The sequence below is a fragment of the Hippocampus comes genome, unplaced genomic scaffold (assembly GCF_001891065.2).
Source record: "Hippocampus comes isolate QL1 unplaced genomic scaffold, H_comes_QL1_v1.1 scaffold250, whole genome shotgun sequence".
In the NCBI taxonomy this organism is placed as follows: Eukaryota; Metazoa; Chordata; class Actinopteri; order Syngnathiformes; family Syngnathidae; genus Hippocampus; species Hippocampus comes.
This window is the reverse complement of record NW_017842061.1, coordinates 228,220-246,894: the sequence shown is the minus strand read 5'-3', so window position 1 is coordinate 246,894 and position 18,675 is coordinate 228,220. Positions and strand designations below refer to the sequence as shown.

At 50.4% G+C, this 18,675-nt stretch overlaps 2 protein-coding genes across 5 annotated transcripts in view; one reads left to right on the top strand and one right to left on the bottom strand.

Moving 5' to 3' along the window:
- Positions 1 to 144: 144 nt before the first annotated feature.
- On the bottom strand, positions 145 to 7,311 carry ky (kyphoscoliosis peptidase). 2 transcript variants are annotated; one of them, XM_019862709.1, is made up of 8 exons: positions 6,774 to 7,311; positions 5,629 to 5,815; positions 4,989 to 5,545; positions 4,722 to 4,836; positions 4,515 to 4,632; positions 3,448 to 3,639; positions 3,114 to 3,304; positions 145 to 2,535 (listed from the first exon to the last, which is right to left on the bottom strand). In XM_019862709.1, the coding sequence occupies exons 3-8, from the start codon at positions 5,523 to 5,525 to the stop codon at positions 1,214 to 1,216; spliced, it is 2,475 nt and encodes an 824-aa protein (XP_019718268.1). In that variant the 5' UTR covers positions 5,526 to 5,545; positions 5,629 to 5,815; positions 6,774 to 7,311; the 3' UTR covers positions 145 to 1,213. The 2 variants fall into 2 exon arrangements, with proteins under 2 accessions (XP_019718268.1, XP_019718267.1); XM_019862708.1 differs by lacking the exon at positions 5,629 to 5,815.
- A 2,690-nt stretch (positions 7,312 to 10,001) lies between these two features.
- Positions 10,002 to 18,675, top strand: part of LOC109511563 (sodium bicarbonate transporter-like protein 11) — a 28,567-nt gene continuing 19,893 nt past the window's right edge. The window contains exon 1 of one of the 3 annotated variants that reach the window (XM_019862718.1): positions 10,002 to 10,070. In XM_019862718.1, the coding sequence (XP_019718277.1) occupies positions 10,028 to 10,070 (43 nt within the window). In that variant the 5' untranslated portion in view covers positions 10,002 to 10,027. Of the gene's footprint in view, positions 10,071 to 17,854; positions 17,921 to 18,675 lie in introns of those variants that run through there. The other 2 variants (XM_019862721.1, XM_019862720.1) reach the window with 2 other exon arrangements.

Below are 18,675 nucleotides of genomic sequence, written 5' to 3'. Positions count from 1 at the left end.
CCAGCCGTCTCCGGGCAGTAGGCGGGGGACACCCTGAACCGGTTGCCAGCCAATCGCGGGGCTCACCGAGACGAACAACCATCCGCGCTCACAACAGAGTACTGTTTTATTTTTTTGAGGCGGTCGTGTCATTTTTTTTTTCCCCTCATGAGGACATACTTTAGCTCTGAGTTGAAGTGGATAGACGTGGACATGACAGCACAAACACAATCGAGTTTCCTTCAATATTTATTGAAAATTAGCAAAAACATGTCTACTCTATGTTGAAGTTTTTTATGACATTAAAGCACCATTTTCTTGCCGATACACGATACAAATACATACAAATGCAGTCATGACAGCTGAGCACCAGTAAAAATTTTCAAACTATCGTTCTGAAATCTGCCAAAAAAAACCCGCCTCAAACATTTTTGAGCAACCGACCCGCCGAATTTGAACCTGCGCAAAACTGGGCAGTGTCATGACACTGCCTCGCGATTTTAAGACCTCGGTACAAAACGCCATTTGAGGATTTATTCCGGAGTCTCGTCATCCGTCCTGAGGTCCATGTTCTAGATCAGGTCATGAAATGACACATCGCTCGCGAGCTGGACTGTGATTGAGGATTTTTCAAGAACCGACTCGGTCGGACAAATGCTCAAAGGCCGTGAAGCTTTGGGCATTCAAGTCGGACAGCGCTGCACTTTGACGAGGCGTGAGGGGAAGGCGAGCGCCCGCATTCGCCCGTTCACCAACATTTGAGAAGGTGCACTTTGCGCCGCGATGCGTCACCGCAGCCAATTGGCATCGAGAATGCGCTTTCGACATCACGCGCACAGAGCGCACACGCGCGGCAAGCTGAAATGAAAACGTGGGACAATATCATTGCGGTCCGTGAGCCGCACAGCGCGGCCAGCTTCCAATAGCGGCTGACGCCAAGCCGAAATGGAGCAGGCATGGAGAATTGGGGGGGGGGGGGCGACCAAGTATTGACTTGTACACAGCTGTTGAACCAGCTCGTATTTAGCATCAGTTTCTGCACAACCGCCAGGCACCCGACGGACCAGAGTTGTTTGACTCGAATTATTTCTTTTTGGCCAGAGAAGAAGGAGCCCCTCCTTCCTGTAGTTCGGAACGAAGCGATATGTCGACGTCGGTCTGAGGACAACGAGCGTACTAATACATGGACCTTAAGCCGGATCTCGAGGACAGCGAGTAAACACTCCAAACGTCTTTACGACGGCTTTTTGACGTCGAAGGTCATCATGACGGCCATGTCTGCAGACTCTGCGGAGTTGGCGGCCAGTTTGAGGACCGCCACCCCCTCCCCGCTGAACACCTCGCCTTCCCAGACCCGGCTCTTGTTCAGTTTCAGGTCGGTCCGCCCGTGAGCCACCACGCACACTCGCTGAGCCCCCGGGATCCTGACCCGGAAGCGGACCCAGGAGGCCGCGTCCAGCAGGCCCGCGCGGGGCTCAAAGAGCACGCAGCCTTTCCTCCAGGCGGCGTAGACGCAAGGGAAAGGAAGGCCCGCTTGCCGGCAGCCGTTCCTCAGCACAAAGTCGCACGTGGGGTGGAACTCTCCGCCGGGGCCGTTCCTGGCGTACACGCCCAGCCGGTACGTGCCGGCGTCCGGCAGGCCGACGCTCACCGTCACCTTGCTGTCGGTGTGCGTGCAGAAAAGGTGTCGCGCCAGCGGGAAGGCGGAAGCGTCGGTCTCGTCTGCCCGGCTCAGCGTGGTGTACAGCTCCAGGTCCCGCCGGTTGTGGAAGGTGATGTTGCATTTGCCGTGAGGCGTGCTCACCAGCGCCGCCGTGTGGCTGAATTTGGACAGCCCCGCCTGCGCGGTGCGGGTGCCCGGCCCGCACGCCGAGCTCAGATCGGGCGGGAACAGCTCGTCCCGGCCGGCCACCTTGCCCTTGCAATGCAGCAGGAAGTTGGCGGCGTTCTGGAACTTGGCCTCCGTTTTCGCATAGTCCCGCACAAAGACGGAGAGGCGGTAGAAGCCGCGTGACGGGCAGACGACGTGGCAAGTCAGAAGCTCCGGTTGGATCTGGGAGGCTAAGCAACGCTTGGCGACGGAGGCCTCCAGGCCCGGATGGACCAGCTCGCAGAGCATCATCAGCGAGCGCGACGTCCTCAGCGCCAGTTTGAAGCTGCCTCCTTCCACCTCCGCCATCTCGCTACCCTGATCGCTCCCCGCCACTCCCAGGGAAGCCGCCGCCGGCTGCAGCCCCCACGACAGATAGGGGTTCTCGGGGATCTCCTCGGTGGCCCTCGGTTCCAGGCACTCCACCGTGAAGGAGCACACCCAACTCAGCGGAGTGGTCGCCTTCTCGGGCCTGGCGTACAGCCTCAGGTTGTAGGCGCCGCTGGCGGGCGGCAGCAGCTGCAGGTTCATGCTGTGCTGGGACACCGTCAGGAGGCCGAAGGAGGAGTGGCTGCCCTCCTTGTGTTCCGGAGTGCCGCAGTGGAGGAAGTCCTGGTGCGGCGTGATCTCGTAGGTGAAGGTTACGGGCCGCGAGAAGCCCACGGAAATGTTGGCCTCGCCTTCATCTGAGGAGAAACCGAGGGCAAGGAGACCAGATGCAATCTTTTGCCCGAGCAATGAAGAATTCCCGGGTGTCTTCGGAAAAGGTCTCGGACGTTCCCGCCTTTCGCTACCGTGCGATCGGAGGTCGTTCCTGATGAAGCGACCGAGCAACGCCTACTCGACAATTTGAGCCGCTCTCGTGCCATCGCGAGTGAATTCTCTCGCCTCAATGTATTTTGTTACTTTTGTCGAAAAACCGCAATCGACAATTCTAGCGACTTGATGTGGCTTCGTTGGAGACGCCCTCCGGAGTGAGAGACATCAACCCGCTACCGGATCATTTTCAGCGCAACGACGCAAGTGGCCGTCGAACTGCACTTAACGTTGGCGGAGCCCCAAACATCGAGTACGTCATCGATCAGAAGTGAACCATTTGAAATCGCTTTGACGATCGAATGTTTCAATGTTGTCTGACCCTGAAAATCGTGGATCTTCGGCCAGCCTGGTAACAGTCACGGAAGGAGAAACTCGATTTGCGGGTTGGATTTTGTACGATCGAGCTAAATTCCGAAGAGTCCGTTTCCGGACACGTCAGACTGACCAGTGACGAGGTGGCAGTGATGAGGCTGGATGAGCCTGAGACCCATGCCGAAGAAGGCCGAGGTCTTGAAGACTCGCCGCTCAAACTCCTCCAGGGTGACGGGTGCCTCCAAAAGCTGCCATCGCTCCTCGTCGGGGAAGTGCGAATCGATAAACTCCTCCGGGTCCGTCAGGAAATAGAAGTCATCGAACCTGGCGGGGGGCGACAAACAAAGACGGGTGCTTTTTTTCAGACCCTGGGAGGGCTGACATTTTTTCCCCGCGCTCGACTGCTCATCGCCGCTCGAGCAAGCAAGCAAAGCGGCGGAATGGCTTTCGGGTGTCCCGCCGGAGACCTTTTGACGAAGCTCTGGTGTTCCATGTCCACTCGTCCGGCTCCCCAGCAGGCGTCCATTAGGAACCACTGTCCCCCCAAGAGCACGGCGTTCCACAGGTGATCCGATTTCACGTTCCTAAGGCTCTGGCCCTGGCGGTAGCCGATGCCCTTACTGTGGCCCGCCACCTCTTGGCACTCGACGCCCACCAGCCTGTCAAAACGAGCAGAGCACCCGCCCCCCACGACCCCCTCGTTTTCAGTGATCTGGAAAATCCAGAGGGATTGCGGCCTGAATGACGCGCTATTGTCCGCCAACGGAAACCTCGATTCAATGCGTTGCGCTGCGGAAGACGACTCGCCGCGTCTGGTGTGCCGCTTGTGATTGAAATCTCCAAAATTGGCACTGCCCCCTGAAGAAGAGCAAAATGTTCGACTTTGTCGTCCGTCCAGGCCACCCACTACTGTCCTTGTCCATCTATTTCCTCATCCCGCATGAAAAATAGCGACCAGCACAGGTCTGGTTGAAGCCTTCAGGTCAGGCGTTACCGTGGAGTGACGCAATCAGGTTCCCGCTAAATTCGAGGCAAGTCGAGTCTTCGAGTCAAGCCTTGACTTCGGCTACGTTGGTGTTTCCCAACCCTTCGTGAGCCGAGGCGTCTTACCAAAAGCTCTTCTTCTTTTGTTTGAATGTCAATTGTAGCTTTGGCCCCTCGAGCGAGAAAGCATTCAAGCCGCTCACCGTCACGCGAGGGTCACCTGCCGGTCACGTGACTGCTTTTTCTGCCGACCTTCAAATGGACACGGGAAGTCCCCACAAATGCCGGTTCAACGACGCCAAGCGGTGAGACGACTAAAGGGTAAGGCTCCGACTAAAACTCGTCCTGAAATTGTGGACCCTCCGATCGCTTTTAGGGTGAGTGGAGCATTTTGGAAGGATTTTTCAAAGGTCAACAAGCAAGACTTGTCAAGTCAACCGGTTCGCGTCGAGTCTCTTTTTTGAGTTCTAGTCCTGAAATCGGCGACTTCAATTTCGACTGGGGTCTGTCCGCCACATCGAAGAACACGCTTGTCGCAAGAAGTCCTTACCTGCACATTTGCATACAGAGACCCGAGTAGCCGCAGCAAACTCCGCGACCGGTCGCGATGACTTCCTCCGGCGAGCACAGCTTCTCCGATTGTCCCAGGTAGCCGCCGATGTCGTACTCTGTCGATGGGGACAGCGGCGCCGTGACGTTCCCAACGGCAAAATGAAATACGGAACCGAGCTCGGCGGAGATGGGCTTCCCCCCTCACCGATGTTGTGACAGAGCCAAACCCAGATGGCGCGGATTTTCTCCAGCTCGCTCTTGGCAACACTGGCGATGTTCTGGACGATGGCCGCCACGTCATGAACGCGCTTTTCCCTAAGCTGTAACGCAAACATCAACAAAAGTGGATTAGTCCCAGGATTTGAACGCATCCCTGACAGTTTTGGGCTTTGATTTTTTTTTTTGTGTGTTCCCTTCAAGCAAACTTTTTTCATCTTGCGAAACGGGCCCGTGTCACGCGAGCGTTTGTCACCTCGGCCCCGGCCCTGATGACGTGCGAATCCAGCCGGTGGAAGATGTCGGAATTGGCAAAGAGATCTTTCCTCCTCCTCTGCCTTCCCGCCGTCGTCGCCGCCGCCCCCCTCGGCGCCCCCTCCGCCTTGGCTTTGAGGTTCCTCTGCGGCTCCTCCGCCCTCACGGCGCTCTTCTTCACAACGGCGATGCTCCTGGAGGCGCTCTCGGTCGACAGCTGCCTCTTGGCCGTCGGCCGCTGGTCCTCGGCCTCGGCCGCCAGCTTCTCAAAGACGCTGCGGCGGGAAAGCACGGCGCTCCGCGGGGCTCGGCTTTCGTCCGCATCGGGGGCGTCGGGAGCGTCTACCGCCGGGTCGGCGCCGCCCGCCAAAATCCCCACAAGGGCGACGGCGCTTGGCGGCCTCACTACGGGATTTTCCGGCAGCCCGCGGCGCTCCGGGGCCTTCACCCGGATGCGTCCCGGCTGGCTGGCCTCATCCTGTCGGGCGGAGCAGGAGAAGGGGAAGGAGAACTTCTGGATTCCGACCTCTGCCGACATTATGCGGAAATCATAACGGCCTGGAGGGAGAAAGCGGAACCGTTGACCACCAAAAAAAAACAACCCCAACTTCAAATCAACACCACAATGTTGTCGTTCTCACACTCAGGCTGGCCCGTGTCTCGGTGAATCCCGTACGACGCTATCTCTGGACGGCAGTGATGAATTGCCGATTCAATCGTTTCTATTCCTGACCGTTAATGACGGCAAAGGTTGGAGTCATTAGTCTTTGTCCAATCTTACAGCAGATTATTTCCACGTTACAACTTCTTCCTGCTGGACTTGTCGTGCTTTGAAATGAGAAAAAAAAATGCGTTTAAAATACAAAATGGGTCATCTTGTACAGCAGTAAAAGCAGCCGACTGTCCGATCTTTTCAACCTTTTTCGATCACAACATCGATGGTCAAATAATATCAGTCGCCTTTGTACTTTTAGATTTTATGACACACAAATTCGAGAAAGAAAGGTTCTTTGGTTTTTGTTTTTTTTTGCATTAGCACAAAGTAGACAAACTCAACTCAGGCGACCGAGGCAGTTGTTGCGTGTCTCTCAACGCGCCTGCGCAATGCTAACAACAAAGCAAGAACCTGCTTTGTCGTTAGCATCGCTTCATCACAAAGTCGCCGAAGGACTCGCTAAAATGAGGCTCCAAAGGGAGTTAGTTGGGTGTCGATCAAAATGCCTCTGTGCCGATCTTGAGTTTACGCAACACACAGATTGGAGAGGCTCATCGTTTCGTTGTTAGCATTAGCATTCCAAGCCCACGAGTCGTGACTCGTTTTGACAGTCCGCGACAGTTTGAAAATGTGCTACAGGATAAAAGTGCGCCTGTGCTTCCTCTCATTCGGTTCTCAGCGCACTTTTTCCTGAACAATATCGGAGCTATTTTTCGGGCAGAAAGTAAGGAAACGGTTGTCGAAAATCGTGCTACAAAGGAAGTTGATTAGCATTCCAAGTCAGACACCCAAATGTCTTCAGGATTTATTTTGACAGCTCGCAACAAAATTTGACGACACGCTACCCAAACCTACAGGGTAGGATGTCGGCACAACTGAATTGTATCAAAAAAGTCAAAACATTTCCGAAAAAGGGTTTTCTGGCAAACGGATCTAAAAATCAGGACACAAAGGGAGTCGAACCCTGAATCGAACCCCGCATCTCTGCACTGTGAGGTCATTGGACCACCATCTTGTTGCCATCTGTCCCGTAAGCGTGCTCAAACATACGTCGGCGCACCGTCTACTCACCCCGAGCCGAATCGAAATGCCTGCTGCGAGTTTGCCCGAGAGTGCGGCATGGAGTTGTTTCCAAGTGTTGTCGCTGGCCGGCGGTGGGCACAGCTTATATAGCCTGCCAGGACCAGGCCCCAGAATAACGGGCCTAAAAATACAACAAAGAGCAGCCAATAGGGGTTGAGACCCCACCATGCACACATTCGCGCGTGTGCGTGTGTATGTGTGTGTGCGCGCTGGGGATGTATGTTGGCTTTCACCGACAGCCCCTGGCATCCGATAATGTGTCCATCGGTGCTAAACACATCAACGACTCGAAAAAGAAACTTGAAGCTTTAACGATTCTTGACGGACAGTCAAAATGCTAACAGACGAGTCGGGTAAGTGTCTCGGGGCTTAGTCGCCGTTGGCTAAGTGGCCACCGAAAAAAGCACATGTCTTTGGGGAGGTTATTTGCACCCCTCTTGTTTTTCACCAAGGGAACCAAGTTACCCACTGTGCAGTTGTCGTGGTTTTTTTTTTTTTTTTTTTCTTTTAATACACCACTTAGAAAAAAAGTTGGGCTTTGGGGTGACATTTCAGGATGACCCTAAAACCCACGACAGCCTTGACAGGTGCACTTCATTCGACCTTCTGTCAACTTTTCGAAGCTTGTGTTTGTTGCATGCTCAAAAAAGTGGAGCTCCACTGTTGAGAATTCAACTCTTTCCCCACTGCAGGTGTCCACATTTGACACACTTGGTCTTTCTGGCATCCGCGTTGTCATTCCAGAGAAGCCAGCTGCCTGGCCGCTTGCTAGCTCGCTAGCCTGCTCATGTTATGTGGGCTATACACACAAACACACACACACACACACACACACACACACACACACACACACACACACGACACTAAACGAGCGAGGCGGCGACTTCTTGAACGACATCAGTCCACATCCCGTGCGCTAAAAGGCTAGTCGGCTAACAGGCAAGCTGGCCCGCCTGTAAGCTAGCCGCCATATAACAAACACGCGGTTAAAGGTTCACCGTTTATGAAACACGACACACAAGGGAGCACATATGTTCATTCAGGAGTGTACAAAATTCAAAACTAAAATCTCACAAGAAGTGAGTCCGGTCACGGAGTGAATGAACCTCACCAAGGTAGCACTGTTGTCATCGTCAAGAAATGACGTTGAAGTGCTATATCGCAACTGTTCTAAAGGATGTCAAAAGAAGCTCGCTTTAGCCTTAGTTGTGAACTATAAAAAAAGGGAAGAATTTTTTAAAAATTGCGTGCGGCTAATTATTTGCGTTTTTTTTTTTTTTTTTAAATGGGTGGCGGGGCTAAAACGGGGGTCTCCATGTATAATTTGAACTAAAACGGTCAAGCTCCAAATGCTTCTGCTCGGCTAGGCTAGGCTATAAATAGCAAAGGCAGTAAATCATTTGTGTTTAAAAAAAAAAAAAAAAAAAAACACCCCCGCCTGCCGCCATAAAATGTTATCGGGTGGACACAACGGGATGCATTTGACGGAGTTGCGCCAGTTCCACTTGTTGCTAGGCGGAATTCTCGGAGCGCAAACATCTGCTCCTTCAGCCCCAATAAAAATGTGTTTGATAAAGTAGCAGTTGGACAGGAAGACCTCTCCGCCTGCTGCAACACACCTGATTCAAACCATCAGCTCATCGGCGAGCTCTGCAGGAGCCTGGAAACCATCCGGAACATTTGCAATCGCTGTCATCGTTTTCCGCTGTATTGACAAGTTCGATCATTCAGAAGTTCCCGACTTTTATTCCCCAATAGACGAGACTCACGTCCTGCTATTGATTTATTTTTTTTGTTTCTGGCATTTCAAAAAATGAAAAGGACTCATTCTCGAAGTGGCTCCTCATTTTGTCGACGCCTTGTCAAGTTAAAGCCAGCAACCCTATTCTTATTTTGCCCTTCTCGCACCCAATTGCGATCATAAATGATGAATAGGACCCAGAGGCGATGTCTCTCATGAAATCGGAATGGCTGAATTCTGATACATTTGCACATGTACTGCGAAAGGTAGTCGTCGGTGGTTTGTGGGGGAGAAAATGAAGGCCTCGTGCCTCCAGCAAAAGATTTCATCCGACGGGATGTTGAGGCGCGTCCAGCTGCGAGCTTCTCCTGTGATCTCTCACACACCTGCTGGCCTCATCTTCTTCAAACACCCTGGTGAGGAGGAAGACGACGACGATGATGATGATGATGGCGTGTCGCCTTCAGGCGCTTCGCACCAGAATCTGACACTCATCCACTGGGATGGAAAAAACAAAAAAACAAAAAGAAGAGCGAGCCGGACCTTGACATTGGAAGCCTTTGTGTGTCGGTTGTCGTGGCGACGGCAAAAAAACGAGGAAATTGAAAATGATGCGTGGTGTCACATGCCGGCATGTGAATCATGTGACCGGCGAGACCAGTTCCAGCTGTCGCCGTCAGGTGACTCCTCTTCAAAATGGTTTCCGGCAAACGGCCCAGCTCCTTTGGAAAGAATCACTTACACTGTCACATTCATCCCATTACACACGCTTGGAAAATGGACGTTGTTTAAAAAAACCTAAAAAAAAATTTTATATAAAACCTCAAATATTGAAAGTTGCATATTTAATGAGTATTCGGTGAATATACTTGGCGAATTCTCTTTCCAACAATACCTGCTTTGTGAAGATTCCAGCGACGGAAGGTTTCAAAGGGAGGTGGCCACGCCCCTTTTTGCCGATCTCAAATTTGAGGTTTGGTGCCGTGTCATCACGATCAATAAATACAAAAAGTGTCATTCAATCAAAACCCGCTTGGTTAAACCCACTTGATTGAGCACCGAATGAAAAAAAATCCAAACACACACACAAAATCAAACGTGGTCCTGCTCCAAATGCAAATTAGCTGCATTTTTTTTCTCTTTGGTTTCCTTGAGCCTTGTGAAAGTCTTATAAATAAAATCTATTGTTATTATAATAGGCAGTCTGACGTCACGAGACAGCAGATTTGAGGTTTTGCTTTCCATCTAAGTCAACAAATTAAAGTGTCATTCCCAATCGTTCGTGTGATGACGTCACGCAGCCTGCGCATGCACAGCAGGCACCGCGGCGTACTCCACAGCCTGCCCATTTTTTTTCTGAGTCTCGAGTGTGTGTGTGTGTGTGTGTGTGTGTGTGTGTGTGTGTGTGTGTGTGTGTGTGTGTGTGTGTCTTTCAACTTTTTGCTCTGTTCCAGCCGCTCCGGCTTACTTCCGGGGTGGTGGACGCTCCAGTGACGTCGGCATGAAGCCTGAGGCGATGGATGATGGCGACGCGACACATGCAGGTCATAACTTTTTTTTTTTTTTAATTTAATCATCGTTTATGTGACTTGATGAACCAATTGAGTGGCTCGCGCGCCTCATTCGGATGCCAGATTGTGACGTGTGCGTTTGTCCTGCTCGCCGTGCTTTCTTGCTGCTCTTGTTTTTGCGGGGCTTCAACTCAAACAATTCAAACTCTTGATGCAGTCAACGTTCATGAAAGACGTCTGGCTCGCAGTTCAGTCGGTGACTGACCACAAATATTCACTTTTATGCCTCAAAACGAGGAAGAAACGCTTCAGCGCACAAAAGTTCTCCTTGCTTATGTGTTTGGAACAAGTTCCCACGACTCATTAAATTGATTGGAGCTTGAAATTGGGGTCTAAATAACAACAAAACAAAAACCAAACAAAGAACAGAAAGTTTTTTTTGTAATCCCTAAATTGATACCCCCCCACCCCCCCCCACAAAAAAAAAAATTAATACATTTTTAAAAGTTCCTCTGACTGATGAAATGGGCCCTATTTTGAAAATGTGAACTTTGGAACTTTTCCATGACCAAAAGTGCAGCCGAAGGTCCGAAGCGTGTATTCGTTGTCGCCATTTCGACACATGAACCGGAAACTTGAAATAGTTTCAAAGCAAAGGAAAGACGGCAACATCATTTTCTGAAATTACCAAAATGGAGGGGAAAAAAGTGATGAGACGGACCTTAATCAAAGATGTGGGGTTGGGGGGGTGCAAAACCCAAACCCATTCAGGGAGTTGTAGACCAAAAGCTCGTCTCCAGCTAAATGGGAGCCAGCGTCAAGTCTTGAGGCCTTCAGTCGTACTTTCTGATGTCAGAGCCTGAGCTGCGGCGATCTGCAGGTGTTTGATGCCCTTTTCAGGAAGTCTGGTCAGAAGACCATTACTCAAATCTAGTCTACTGGAGATAAAAGCACGGATAAGTTTCTCCTCATCAACCCTGCCGAAAGTCAGGTGCGAGTCTCTCACCAGCCCAAGTTTTCAGACTTGGTCTTTAGTTTCTCACGACAGTGACTCAGGGGCATTTTGGTTCATCCACTTGTAAAGTTGCTCCAAGTCGAGACGCAGCACGTCTGTTGAATCGCTGTCGTTTGGGGACAGTGATCAATCCAGCTGCGTGTCATCTGGCTCGCCGTTCTACCCGACGTTGGCATCCGCAAGTATTTGACCCTCAGAAAACAAAGATGGACTGAACAAAAGCGGTCCAAGGGTTGACCCTTGAGGGACACCCCCCCATGTCAGAGCCAAGACAAATGACACCTCAATGTCGTTATTTGACTTATTCAGTGTGAGAGCTGTTCCTAATATTTGGAGTCACAGGATGTAGCTATACGAGAGAACATTTTTCTTGGATTTGACCTTGGGTTTGACCTTCGGCGCACCTTTGCGTGCACTTTGTGTCACCATCTTGTTTTTTTATGTAAGCCTGGCCGCGGCCGCCAACCTTTTATTTGCCATTTGGCTGACACGTCCATCTGTGTCAGCCACTCTCCGCGGCGGCAAACGTGTTGCTTGGTTCCGGCGGGAGTTCAAAGAGCACATGCCGGCATGGGAATCCTGCCGCGTTAGCGCACGCCAGGATGAACGCCGTGCTACTTTATAGAAGTGAATTACTTTGAAAGCAACACTTTATTGTCACATGCAGATTTTGACGCGTCTTTCAGGTACGTTGCGTTCCACACTTCTATTTTTACGCCGTAAACAAACCCGGTGTGTCTCAATCGCTGTCTAGCGGTTTGTCAAATTTGTTCGAAAATGGTATGGTTCCAAAATTGTATGTCGGAACAGCACACGAAAAAATATATATATCAATGCGATGCACTATGCCATCTGTTTTCGGTGCGGAATGAAAAAAGGACAAATGATTATGAATGAAAATAAAAGATTTACCCCCCCCCCAAAAAAAAAGAAAAACACGGATGCAGATCCCTTTTGAGGCACTCGCTCCTCATCGCAAATTTTTGCAGTAGTTTCTTCTCTCATTAGCAATTTACTGAATTCATGAGCAAGCATTTGTGCGCGTGTGTGTGTGTGTGTGTGTGTGTGTGTGTGTGTGTGTGTGTGTGTGTGTGACACGCAGCGTTGCGTCACACTTTTAAGACGTTAAGGAAGGATGCAAATATTTCTTGTACGCTCTTTGTTGAGGTCGACAAGAATCCACTCTGGCTGTGGTAGTGGCTGCGGTCTCCAGCAGGGGGCGGTGTGTACGTGCCGACATACTGGGGGGCGGGGGCTCCTCTGTGCGGTTTATTTTCTGTTATTGATTGATTGATTGATTGATTGATTTTTGACTGACTGTCTTTATCACACGCATGTTTGCCGGCAGACTTGGAAGACGCGCGCGAATGTGAGAGGCGGCGCGAAGAATTCAAAAGAAATGTTGATCCTCACGTGTCGGTTCATACTTGGGAAGAATGAAGATCCGCTCGCTGATGAAATCGCGGAGGAAATTGTGCGCTCGCGATCAGCAAATGTCTGGTGAGGGTCGACGGGGAGGAATTGAACATTTTGTTCATTTTATTGTAAAAATTTGTCAATTGGCGGCATGGAAATCATTCTGGAGATGAACTGAATGAATTTTTGAATCTTTTTTTTTTTGGTGGGGGGGGTTATTTGTGAAATTTGCTGAGGTCCAAGTTTCTCTGAATGAGCTGAACAATTTGGAGTTCTGGGGGTTTTTTTTTGCATTTCTATTCAGTCAGTGAGCATCATCATTCGACGATGTTTTTTTTTTTTTAACTTTTGTCACATTTCAATTTTTTTTAATTATAAAAAATAGATTTTTACATTTCCAATCCATTAGTCATTGCTCTTCTGTATTTTTCATTTCAGGACATTTGTGGATTTAGGGTTTTTTTTTTATTCATTTCCATTTTTATTTATGAAATGGGAGATTCAATTCGTTTTCATTTAAAAAAAAAAAGAAAAATCCAATCTTTAATGATTATTTTGTTCTGTCAAGACATTTGAATCCATGTCATCCTTTTTAATCGATTTAATGCATTCTTTTCAAGACTTTCCCATGAAGTGTTTTTTTTTCTCTTAAAATGAGTGAAGGCATTGCTTTGGAACATTCTGACATTTTCATCATTATTTTCCGATTAATATTCATCGTGATCCGCACAGACACACACACACACGCACGCGCGCAGGGTGATGTCGTGTGCGCGGGCAGCTGAGTAACAGCTGCTCCCCACATCCTCATCTTCATCCCCCCCCCCTCCCCTCGCCATGCTTTTGCTGCTTCCGAGCGTGGCTCCAACACTCCCATTTGCAGTCGTCGCGCACCTGCGCACGCACTCTGCTAATGAAGGTGCTTCCCAGGATTCCCCGTTTCTCTTTGTTCCCACTCTGATTGATGACTCAGTGGGCCGGCCCCCTTTTTCCCGGCACACGACGCCGGCGGCACGCCGGAATTTGCGAGCGGCGCTGGCATCCCTCAAGAGTGGTGCGCGCGCCCCCCCCGCATGTGGCGCAAGGACAAAAAGGACGTCTGGACTGCAGATCGATTCCGAGTGGTGCAACGGCGCCCCCTTGAATTACCCGAGCGGTCCGTTTTCAAAATTGGGGGTGTCGAGTGTGTTTTCACTCCCTTTTGAATTCAGTTTCAATGTTCGAAATCTCTTCCAGCACCGCCCAAAATTGATTTTATTTTTTTAAATTTCATTTCACTTGCAGCCGTTGTTTTCGGTGACATTATGTGAAGCGAAAGGACTGCGAGAAAAGCGTCGAGTCTCTGCTTCCGTCCGAAAAAAAAAGTTTTTGTCTTCCTTGGTAGGCAGCAGTAGGACAGCTTGAATGTTTCTGCTGTGCAATATCACTGGAGCCCGTCATGCTTGAATAGTGGATGGACGTTGTGTGTGTTGGAGATTTTTTTCCCCCCTTTTGAAGTGGGTACACCAATTCTGTCAGGATTTCGAAGAGGCGTGTCAACTCTCTTGATTGTCAGCGGGTTTGTGGTTTTTTTTTTGTCTTTTTGAAAGGGGTGTGTCAAGCGTGTCAGGATTTTGAAGAGGTTTCTGCTTTATTTTTTTTCAAGGTGGTGCGCCAACTCTTTCGTGGTTTTGAAGGGGGGTTCTTTTTTTTTCCCCTTTGTGGAGGGAGTACTGTACAGTTGAAGGTGTGTTGGTGTGTGTGGGTGCGACACTGTCAGGATTTTGAAGAGGTTTGTGGACATTTTTTTTTCTATTTTTTGAAGTGGGTGCACCAACTCTATTATGATTTTGTGGTGTGGATTTTTTTTTTCTTTTTGGATTGGGTGCACCTTTAAGGTGTGTGGATTTTTCCAACCCCTCTCAGGATTTCGAAGCAATCTGTCTGAATGTGAGGATATGCGGTTTTATTTTTTATTTATTTATTTATTTTTTGGTAGGGGGTGCGCCAACTTTGTCCGGATGTTAAAAATGTTGTGTTCCTTATATGGGCATTGGCATTTCTTTCTTTTTTTGGTGTTTGTTTCACTGTTGTGCATCTCATTAGCATTTTTTTGGTGTGTTTTCGGTGCGCTAGTAGTCCGTTTTGCTTTTGTGTGTGTGTGTGTGTGAGAGTCCTGTTTGTTGTGGTCCTAATCGGGGTCACGTGGCATCTCCGGAGGCGTGTATCCAAAGGTCTCGCCGCGCACCTTATTGCTTTCGAGCGGCGTCGGTGATTCATCACAGCGGCTAACGCACTCGCCGCGAGCCTCCGGCGTCCTGCGCGCACCCCGCCGCCGAGCGGTCGCCGCCGCCGGCTCCTCCCGACCGAAGTGTTATCAGCGCGGGCCGGCACAGGATATGAAGGCGGCGAAACGGCGGCTCACGCGCTGCCGTTGATGTGTTTCGGCGTGATAAAAGTGGATTTGAAGGCTCAACTTGTGGAGCACATTAGCACTCATGTGATGTTGATGTCAGCGGATGAAAAAGTTGCACGCATGACTCCATGTGCCGTCTTGGCTCATTTGATGACATATCCCCCCCCCCCCCAGCCCCCCGCCCTCTCCTCAACAACAGTGTGTCGTAACAAACATGTTGATGCGTTACATATCCGATATGATGGGCTGCTTTGATGTCCTGCTTTCAGGAGAATTTATTTTTTTCCTTTGATTTTTTTATTCTTCACCAGTGCGGCTGTTCCAAACTTAATCAACCACCCCGGGTTGTCTAACGGTTTAAAAACCACCGAGAAAACGACCTCCGCTGTCGACATGGAGCAAAAAAAAAAAAAAAAGAATTCATACAACAACAAACAATCAAACAAGACATTAATAACAGAGACGGTTGCAAGCGACAAAACAGTCCAACTAAAAAAGCAAGTCTCATGCTGAGTTTGAAAACGAGTTGGAAAGGTGGGCAGCAAGGGGGCTTGCCAAACGTTCATTCCAAAGAGAGGGAGTGGCAACGGAAAAGGCTTGGTCCCGTCTGAGCCTCCGCGAGCAGCGGCAGTTTGGAGCGACTGGAGATGTTCGATGGAGGACTGGCTAACTCCAAAGTCAAGTGCGTTACAGTGATCCGGCCGAGATGTGAGCATGGCATGAATGACTCTTGAGAAAGGAATTTCATTTCGTCAACTACAATTGCTTTTGTTTTTGTTGACCAAAATTGGACTCGAGCTAAAATACAATCCAGAGATGATTGCCAAAGTTTTTTGGGGGTCAAAATGAACACTGCAACCCAAACCAATTGACTATTCTCACTCAGGCAACCAAACCTTTTTGTTTTTTTGTTTTTTTTGCTGTTTTGACCTTTTTACCCCTCTTGAATCCGGCACTCAAGGTGAGTTCAACTGAGAAAAAAAGACATTTTGTGATTGAGCGGACATCAGAATGAGACCGACTCTCCAGCTTCCACCCCATCATCAAATTTGACTTGCTTTGACTTCCATTGTCTAGCACGCAACGTGCGACCTCCTTCAAAGCTTAGAAATCATCCGCAGGAGCTTCCCCGTTTGTTGCCTGACACTAAGTAGACAGTGAGGGTCCTCACTTAACCACAGCAGGTCCTGGCAGACCGCGTCACCCACCCAACGCCGACTGCGCCGACCCACAAGGCTTTCATTTGCCCTCCGGGCCTGCCAGCCGATGCGCTTAATGAGAGAGCATCTCGCCCGCCGCCTTCCTGGCGCTGCGTTGCCATCTGTAATTTGTCAACAAATCTCAAAATATTCCCAAGTAGTTTTGCCGAGTCATGTTAGCCGCCATGCTAACGTTTCCACGGGATCAGTCGCCGGGGCAAATGTGCCCACCGGGTCTTTGCGGCGTCCACTCGGGACCGACACTTATTCAGCGCTTCTTTTAGCGGCCGACTGACGCGTTTTTAGCCGGGCGGCGATCGCTAACGCGGCGCCGAGCGCAAGACGGCATCGCCGAGTTTGTTGACGTGGCCTACGACGGCTCAGGAAAACCACAAACCACAAGTACACGTGTCGACACTCCAATATACTTCTTCTCGTTTGTTTCTTCAAATCGCAGCGGGATATTTCAGTTGCAACGCGCGCGGGCCCGAACGCGCGCGCAGGTAGCGCGTGCAGCTGACACGTTTCGACACGCAGGCGGCTAACCCTAACGCGCTGACGCATGGGGCCCCCCCGCCGGCGCCAAACGGTCCAAAATGCAAAACGGGGCCGGCGGACGTTTTGGATATGCAGACGAATGCAAATGAGCGACCTTTGGCAAGCGAGCAGCCTCACGCGGGAGGCAACCGACGTTCGCTCGGATGCCGCCGCTTCACAGCCGCGTGCACAAAATGCTCCAGAATTTGCACACGTGGACCGCCATTTGTTGGGAAGATAGCAACCGGAACGTGTCTGATCTGCGGTCATGTCGAAACGCGGTGACAAAATTTATGGCCTGGCCGATTAATCATCTGGACGTTTTAATCAGCCGATATTAGTTCTTCTCAAATCGCCAAAAAAAGGCAGATTTTTTTTTTCTCTGTCGGACTAAAAGAGAGTCAAGCAGTGAAATGTTGTGCCCGGTTGGAAAAAAAAACATCAGTGTTATGAGACCCGAAAAATATTTCTAAAATGTTATTTTAGAAAGGATTTGAATTGCACATTGAAAGACAAAAAAGAGATCAACATACCATCAATATCAACTCAGCTTTATTCTCTAAAATGATGAAATATTTCACTCCCACAAAATCTGACACTAGTAAATAATGAATGTGTCGTCCTTGAAAATAAGATGTTATTCTTGTAAAACTAAAATTGTAAAGAAACAACAACAAAAAAAAAAGCGGTCTGATTCAGTGACTCTTTTGATCTACGACAGTTTCTGACGGAGCAAATCAGCGACCGAATTGTAATCGATGGAAATGGAAGAAAGGTTTTTCGTTGAATCTTGCTGTCACAACGACTCGAAATGACTCGTCCGATTCCGACTCGGTTTCCGTCGAACAAGCCAACGCGCGTACGAGCGGGATGCGAGCGGGAGGCGCTAGGACCCCGCCAGCGCCACGGCGGCGGCGGCGGCGGCGTGTGTCTGGGCTGAGTCACTGCGTGCGCGCGCGCGCGCGTCAGTCGGAGCCCAGCGAGCGGGAAGGTGATGTCGCGCGCGGAGGGGAACGCCACCATGATGGGTTGACTGTGGGCCTGGGGGGGGACGGACGGACGGAGGGAGGGAGGCGGTCGGACGCTCCGTCGGAAAGAGGAAGTGTGTGCGTGTGTGTTTGAGCACACGCGCGTGCGTGTGTGTGTGCGTGTGTGTCCTTTTTAAATGCATTTCCACACCAGATGTTTGTTGTTTTCGCTCCGTTTGCAACTGACTCATATTTGACTTTTTCTGCTTGGAGGAGGTCCTCCAGGAATGCCGCCGCCGCCGCCACGCGCGCAGACATGGAGACCAACAAAGTTCTACATTTCGTGCCGTTGGGTAAGTGAATGCAGCGCCTCCGCCGCCTCCTTCGTTGGGGGAGAACCTTGGGGTTCCCTTCCTGGTGACACGCGTACACATAAAAAAAAAAAAAATCCCCCTCTCTCCCTTTTTCGTCTTGTTTATGTCAAGAGGCTGACAAACGTCGTACCTGGTCGGGTTGGAGCAGCTGGAATGCGGAGAAAAGGCAATCATGCACTTTCGTGCTCGTGCGAGTGTGTGTGTGTTGAGGAGTTCTGTGGGCCAGTCTGTGTTTAGAGGTGCTGTGTGTGTGTGTGTGTGTGTGTGTGTGTGTGTGTGTGTGTATGAGACTGTGCGTATGGGTGTGTGTGCGCGCGTGTCTGTTTTGAGTGGATCTATATGCATTTTGGTCAGTGAGCGCGCGTGTGTTGAGGGGTTCCGTGTCAGAGAGTGTGTGTGTGTGTGTGTGTGTGTGTGTCTTCCAAGAGTGAATTTTGAGGTGCGAAGCGCGTGCCTCCCCACTTCAGTTTTGTCTGGGAAGGGATCGTACAAGCGTACGTGCGTGTGCGCGGGCGCGCGCGAGAGAGAGAGAGAGAGAGAGAGAGAGAGAGAGAGAGAGAGAGAGAGAGAGAGAGAGAGAGAGAGAGAGAAAGAAAGACAGGATGATGAGTGTGTGCAACAGCGTGTCCCCTGCAGGATAATGTGAGTGTGCGTCGTGGCTCATTTGCATATCAGTTGCGGATGACGAAGGCAAGCCGCCGCCGCGCGCCTCCGCCGCGTCTCTGACGGTCTCG

What these genes read in the sequence shown, in the direction of transcription:
- ky (XM_019862709.1), bottom strand. Translation starts at nt 5,525, where the DNA reads ATGTCGGCAGAGGTCGGAATCCAGAAGTTCTCCTTCCCCTTCTCCTGC. An exon ending in TTGGCTCTGTCACAACATCG is followed by an intron (nt 4,633 to 4,721) that starts GTGAGGGGGGAA and finishes CCCCATCGACAG; the next exon opens with AGTACGACATCGGCGGCTAC. An exon ending in TCACTGCCACCTCGTCACTG is followed by an intron (nt 2,536 to 3,113) that starts GTCAGTCTGACG and finishes GTTTCTCCTCAG; the next exon opens with ATGAAGGCGAGGCCAACATT.